This window comes from Bombus vosnesenskii, unplaced genomic scaffold (assembly GCF_011952255.1).
Source record: "Bombus vosnesenskii isolate JDL3184/JDL3185 unplaced genomic scaffold, Bvos_JDL3184-5_v1.1 scf7180000013348, whole genome shotgun sequence".
NCBI classification, from domain to species: Eukaryota; Metazoa; Arthropoda; class Insecta; order Hymenoptera; family Apidae; genus Bombus; species Bombus vosnesenskii.
In genome coordinates, this window is record NW_022882984.1 from 1,175,932 (window position 1) to 1,182,376 (window position 6,445).

Genomic DNA, 6,445 nt, shown 5'->3' on the forward strand with positions numbered 1-6,445 from the left:
ATATAATAGATCTTTATACTAATCTTAAACGCAATATATCGTATGTTGGTTTGGGTTAGGTTAATCACTGAAACGTGAAATAAATCGGTCGAAAACACTGTCACCAACATCACCTAATAGCTGCAAAGATCTATTATATCGCGTATGCATAGGGGCCTCTGCCTTCGGAACACACGATTTGTCAACAACATCCTTGCTTTGTCTGTCCGAGTGTTCGTATTGTAGCACATTTTGTGTGCTACGAAACAAGCGACGGGTGAGGGAAGATTGCTAGCGTACCGACCGTGCTATTTACAAAATTCTTTTCGCACTTCGATTAGACGATCGATCTCACCTTGGTGCTGTACGATTGCTCGTTCCATCCGCGATTATCTTCGAGAAATGTGCGAATAAGGATGTCCGGAATCCATTTAAATATCTACCTTAATTTATCTCACGTTTCATTCTGAATGGATCCCAATTCTATGCTCTTATCTGACCGAGTATCTCGAAATTATGCTCTAACGACGGTAATGATAATCCTCCCGATCCCCGCACCTTCTATACCTTCTTCTTTTTCTCGTGCCTCGTTATTCTCTTCGAATTAATTAGATCTCACTTATTAATTTTGCCGCGCGTATACGAGTACATGCATCCTTGTTCCTGTTTTCTTCTCCGTAGAGATGATTTTGATCGTACTCCAGAAAACGTATCGTAAAAGCGTCTCTCGATCTAGGTCGTTTTTAATTTTGCCAAAATTTCGTTTACTAATTTCGTTTTGAAACTTTTCATACCGACGATGTAAGCGATATTTGAAAAAAGCCGCTCTTTCAACATCTTTCACGGAATTGGATTACCGCATGTGGATGGTTTCACCCAATCAAAAAATGGGAGGACGAACACTACGTAAGATTTTATATAGTCGACATTTCTAGAATATTTATCGGTAACAAATTGCTTTTAGACTCTTTCTTGCGTCGAATGCTGTTCGAAAAGATAGGGAAAGATAAGTAAAAGCAAAACGTTAATGTAATGTGTACATCCGAGTGAATTGTAATCATAAATATTACGCAACTCGTCCAATAGCTTGTCCGTACGCGTCGCCCTCGGCGAATTGGTTGTTCAGGGGTTTCGTTGGAAGTACAGGTTAAACGTTAAAGAAATTGTGCATCAAATATGATATTTACTACGAAAATAATTTGCAATCCTGGTAAGTAGACGTAAAATCGCTTTGTATCGAATGAGTCGTTGCTTCGAGTTGGTGTTTCTTTAAGACAACGATAGAATGTAGAAAGATTTCGTAAAGATGGAAGTCACTCAAACGAAATTAGAATCGAAGAAACTTAAACTTTAATTTGCTCATCGATTGATTACAGATCATTGATAAAAGATTACATTTTTTTTACTTTCAGCACTCAGGCACACTGCGAAGCAGCTATCTTTAGTTGAGCATCTTGTTAAATACGTAAGAAAATTACAATGGAATTTCCATAACTTCTACTTCCATGATACGTTTCTAAACTTAAGCAGGGTATTTCAAAATAAAACCTTTCCTTTTAGGAATTTTATGGTCAGTTACGAGCAGGAGCATATTTACCAAGTCTGATAACGCAAAGGTTTTATAGCACGAAACGAGTGTTTAATAGGAATAAGCCCCATTGTAACGTTGGTACAATTGGACATGTCGATCATGGAAAAACGACGCTTACAGCAGCTATTACCAAAGGTATATTTGGCAGTTGATTTTCATTTATATTAATCATTTTATCTGTTGCGTTTACTGTTGTCCTTGTCTGTTGTAGTTCTTTCTCAAATGGAACTCGCAAAAGCGAAAGAATACTCTGATATTGATAATGCACCCGAAGAAAAAGCACGTGGTATAACTATTAATATCGCGCATGTTGAATATCAGACAGAGAAACGTCATTATGGACATACCGATTGTCCAGGACATGCGGATTATATCAAAAACATGATTACTGGAACGTCACAGATGGATGGAGCTATACTTGTTGTTGCTGCTACAGATGGTACCATGCCACAAACCAGAGAGCATTTACTTCTTGCTAAACAGATTGGTGTCGAGAACATTGTTGTTTTCATCAATAAGGTAAGATCTTTCGTGTAGTTGGTTGAGTAGTATCTATGTAAAAACTACCTCAACCCTCTTCTCTGTTGTCAAAAACGTTATGTTTTTTTTTTTATTCATAAAGGTTGACATCGCAGACAGTGAAATGGTCGATTTAGTAGAAATGGAAATAAGAGAATTGTTAACCGAAATGGGTTATGATGGAATAAACATACCTGTTGTTAAAGGTAGTGCCCTTTGTGCGATGGACGGTACTAATCCAGATATAGGACGGGATGCTATAATGAAATTGTTAGAGGCTGTGGATTCTTATATTCCAAACCCTGTCAGAGAATTAGACAAACCTTTTTTCTTACCGATAGAAAGTGTTTACTCTGTTACGGGTAGAGGGACGGTAGTTACTGGCAGATTGGAACGTGGAAAAATAAAGAAGGGCATGGAATGTGAGGTGATTGGGTACAACAAAATAATGAAGAGCACAATAACAGGAATAGAAATGTTTCATCAAACGTTAGAAGAAGCCGAGGCGGGAGACCAAATGGGTGCTTTGGTTAGAGGTTTAAAAAGAGATGACATTAAAAGGGGTATGATAATGTGTAAACCAGGAAGCCTGAAAGCCTGCGATCATTTGGAATGTCAAATGTACATGCTGACTCCTACGGAAGGAGGTAGAAAAAAACCTATTAATAATCTCATGCAGGTTCAAGTGTTTTCAAAGACGTGGGATTGTGCAGCTCAGTTAAGTATGGAAATGAAGGACTTGATCATGCCTGGCGAAGACTCTAGGTAAATTTTCTTTAAATGTTATTCAAGCGGAAAAACGAGTTACACGAATTGATAAATCGATTCAACGTCGATATGGATTTTTATTTTCAGTGTTACGTTAAAATTGATAAGACCAATGGTGTGTGAAAAGGGCCAGCGATTTACATTAAGATTTGGCTCGATGTCTATAGCAACTGGAGTAGTCACGAATATTTTGTCAAATCTCGGCGAAACCGAGCGATTAGAACTTCTCGCAGGTAAAAAGAAACTGAAGAAATTTGCGGCAAAAGCTTAATTCAAATCTTTTACTGCATTTATCGTGTGTCAATCAATAAAACCATGTAGAATTAAATTCAACAAATAAACACACACATATATATGTAAAATATTCGACTTCGAAATATTACTTTCAGTTATGTTGAAAATTAATAAATTAATTTGTATGTAATAATAATATAATAACATTTTATATACAATTTTAATTTTCTGTTTTTAAAATGGTCGATTTTTATTATCGATAAAGCATAATTTCCTCAACAAATAGAGAATGTAAGTACTTTAAACGATTTGAAAATGTCTTAACTTTGAAAAAACAGTTCAACGATGATTTATTGAATCCAATACATCAACGGTACAAGTTGTTTTAAACAACAGATGAGACACCGATACGAAATATTTCGTTCTCCTCTTACTTCTGTTATTTCTTAACCATAGTTGTGCTATGGTGTTTGTGTACACATTACTTGGTGCATTCAATTGGCAATAAAATAAAGGAATTAGGGGAAGGACCATGTGCAATGCTTTGTCTCTCCATAACGAAACGAACGTATTTGTATAGAAAGAAAAAAACACTGTTTATATAATTTAAGTTGAACAAATGGTACATTCACCTTCGCTAATAAAAATAGTAAATAGTCCTCATTATCCTGGACAGGCGCAACTGACTACAAACTGTACTTCGCTTCAATCGAAATATTATTTCAAAATACAACGCTGTGTTTGAGAATCGTAGATTACTCGTAAAAACGACTGCTGGCACTGCACGCCTAATGCTTTCTTTTCCTTCTTCATTTATGTTCGTTGGATGATCCTGTGTGTACATACGCAAGGTAGCAGCAAAGATTATGTCATTTATTTGTAAAGATTGAACTACTTTGAGAATTTCTCAAATTTCGTGTGTGTGTATGTGTACACATGAGTGTGTACGCGCGTAAGCATATGCAGACGCATGTGTAAACAGTTGCTTTTAATATTAGCGCAGCGACTGTATCGAAAGATTCTTTCTTACAGAATTAATTTTTCACTTTTTTTGCTTTACAAAGCAGCCCGTTCATTCATTCCACCACAGGTAATTCACATACAATGTTTCGGCATACGATATTATAAAGATAGCAACAGAAATCCGACAGCTTTGACACTATGCCTTAAAGCAAATCGACAATTCGGTTGATCGACAAGTTATGCATTCATTACACTAAATACATCGTTTCACACAACATACGTGTACTCACGCATACTCATATCAATTATACGTAAATAAAGGAAAGAACGACTGTAATCCACGATACGTAAAGTTTCATTGGGTCAATGTGTATCGGTCAAATCGTATTTTGAAACTGACTTGTATGGAATTAGACCTCGTGTCTAATTCACGCACGCAAATCATGACATGCGTGGAAACGCAATGTTCAATTCCTGGTATCATCTAACCTTTAAGACAAAACTCGAGAAACACGAATCGTCGAAATATTTTTATCATCGTATGACAGTTAAATATGAAACAGAAGTAATCGTACCCATTAATTCTATCCAAGAAAGAATCTCTGACTTATAGAGAGGCACAAGTACGTAACGTACTTAGTATGCACGTGTACGTATATGGTTTGCCCCTATTCGTATCATACACACGACGTGGCAAACTAAAGATCTTCATCATCTTCTGGTAGTGCTGTCTCTTGTGCTTCCTTAAGATCTTTCTCTATCTGTTGCTGCCATTGTGGATCCATTGTAACTTCCGGAGGAAGGAGAGCCGGCATCGCAACAAATTCAAGATTTGCATCACCGATCAGCTTACGTCCCAACCATAAGAAAGGTTTCTCAAAATTGTAGTTGCTCTTTGCACTGATGTCGTAGTACTAAAGCAAACATAGAGAAAATTGTTGTTTCGATTAAATGAGCATTATGTCGACAGTTCCTATATTTAAAGGTAAGTTAGATTAGAAGAATGTAAATAGCTTAAGATAAGTCAAACTAGAAAGATATTTGGTACATTACATACTGCAGGAAACGAGAAGAAAGAAAAGATTTGTAAAATCAAACTACAAAAATACTATATGCTTTGGACATGCTATTACCTGTAGATTCTTCTTCCTATGAAAGACGATGCTCTTGGCTTTTACTTTCCTATCCTTAATGTCAACTTTATTCCCACATAGAACTATAGGTATATTCTCACAAACACGAACCAAATCTCTATGCCAATTAGGTACGTTTTTGTACGTTACTCTTGACGTAACGTCAAACATAATGACAGCACATTGTCCTTGAATGTAATATCCGTCTCTCAGACCACCAAACTTTTCTTGACCAGCTGTATCCCAAACGTTGAAACGAATCGGACCACGGTTCGTGTGAAAGATCAGAGGATGTACCTCGACACCTAAAGTTGCGACATATTTTTTTTCGAATTCACCGGTCAAGTGCCGCTTGACGAACGTCGTTTTTCCAGTACCACCGTCACCTACTAGTACACATTTGAAAGTTGGAATCTCAACATTTTGTGCCATTTGTGCCATACCGATTGTTAGACCACAAACTGTTGATGCGACAAAAAGAGATCTGAAAAAGTAACATTTATATATAAAAACTGATCAGCTAGATGAGAGTAAAACCGAATGCAAAAGAGAAATGTATTGTCGATTAGGTTATTATAGATACACTAAAAAATTAGAATAGTCCGACACTTGGAAGTTGCTGGAAGATACTAGATCGAAAATCACGCATCGAAAACGTGATCGAGGTGTCTGTTTTTTCACTATATTTGTAATTATTTAAAAATAATACGTTATATCTCGATTATAATATGAACACACCTATCAAAATACTACTTTGTCGTATCTTTTCTAGTAAATTGCAAGGCCGGTTTATCGTTAACGTCCCGCGCTCGATGTACAAAATTTACCACGTTCCGCTAAAAGAATGGCGCCTCTCGTTGTAACACAAGCTTTCGCGTTAATCTTGTCACGCGACTACACGTAATTTTGATAGAAATCGCAAAGAATCGAACAAACCGACGATAGATTTATTATGAATCTATGAAAATCGGAGAATATTTGTACAAAATTTCCCGGCAAGTAACGTGTACGTGAAAATGACCGATAAAATTTACCCTGCAACACAGTCGTTACGGCTCACAATGGCGTTCCTTCGAGTCGACGACAGGGGTCCGCATTTTCATCATTCGCTAAGTAGAATATCATTCAATTTAACGAATGTATCTAATCGATACGCTATGAAAAAATTAAATTGGAATATTTTTTCGTCTAAATCATTAAAATAATATGTAAATCGGTGGTTTTTTTTTAAATTATAAGTAGAAAATGACGTAAGTCA

The 6,445-nt window shown here is 36.4% G+C and overlaps 2 protein-coding genes across 4 annotated transcripts; one reads left to right on the top strand and one right to left on the bottom strand.

Annotated features, from left to right (window-relative positions):
- Nucleotides 1-875: 875 nt before the first annotated feature.
- Nucleotides 876-3,622, top strand: LOC117236379 (elongation factor Tu, mitochondrial-like). The gene is made up of 6 exons (XM_033499272.1): nucleotides 876-1,189; nucleotides 1,392-1,444; nucleotides 1,540-1,705; nucleotides 1,782-2,089; nucleotides 2,193-2,854; nucleotides 2,945-3,622. The coding sequence occupies exons 1-6, from the start codon at nucleotides 1,156-1,158 to the stop codon at nucleotides 3,126-3,128; spliced, it is 1,407 nt and encodes a 468-aa protein (XP_033355163.1). The 5' UTR covers nucleotides 876-1,155; the 3' UTR covers nucleotides 3,129-3,622.
- Nucleotides 3,425-6,341, bottom strand: LOC117236382 (GTP-binding nuclear protein Ran). 3 transcript variants are annotated; one of them, XM_033499278.1, is made up of 3 exons: nucleotides 6,222-6,341; nucleotides 5,188-5,671; nucleotides 3,425-4,968 (listed from the first exon to the last, which is right to left on the bottom strand). In XM_033499278.1, exons 2-3 carry the CDS (start codon nucleotides 5,626-5,628, stop codon nucleotides 4,753-4,755), a joined length of 657 nt encoding a protein of 218 aa, XP_033355169.1. In that variant the 5' UTR covers nucleotides 5,629-5,671; nucleotides 6,222-6,341; the 3' UTR covers nucleotides 3,425-4,752. The 3 variants fall into 3 exon arrangements, with proteins under 3 accessions (XP_033355169.1, XP_033355168.1, XP_033355172.1); XM_033499277.1 differs by having other exon boundaries at nucleotides 5,926-6,270; XM_033499281.1 differs by having other exon boundaries at nucleotides 6,015-6,266.
- Between the last annotated feature and the right edge of the window lie 104 nt (nucleotides 6,342-6,445).

Excerpts from the sequence above, each read along its gene's own strand:
- LOC117236379 (XM_033499272.1), top strand. The coding sequence starts at position 1,156 with ATGATATTTACTACGAAAATAATTTGCAATCCTG. Across the intron at positions 1,190-1,391 it reads GAAAATAATTTGCAATCCTG|CACTCAGGCACACTGCGAAG; the intron begins GTAAGTAGACGT and ends TTTTACTTTCAG. Across the intron at positions 1,445-1,539 it reads TTGAGCATCTTGTTAAATAC|GAATTTTATGGTCAGTTACG; the intron begins GTAAGAAAATTA and ends CTTTCCTTTTAG.
- LOC117236382 (XM_033499278.1), bottom strand. The coding sequence starts at position 5,628 with ATGGCACAAATGGCACAAAATGTTGAGATTCCAACTTTCAAATGTGTA. Across the intron at positions 4,969-5,187 it reads ATAGGAAGAAGAATCTACAG|TACTACGACATCAGTGCAAA; the intron begins GTAATAGCATGT and ends TGTTTGCTTTAG.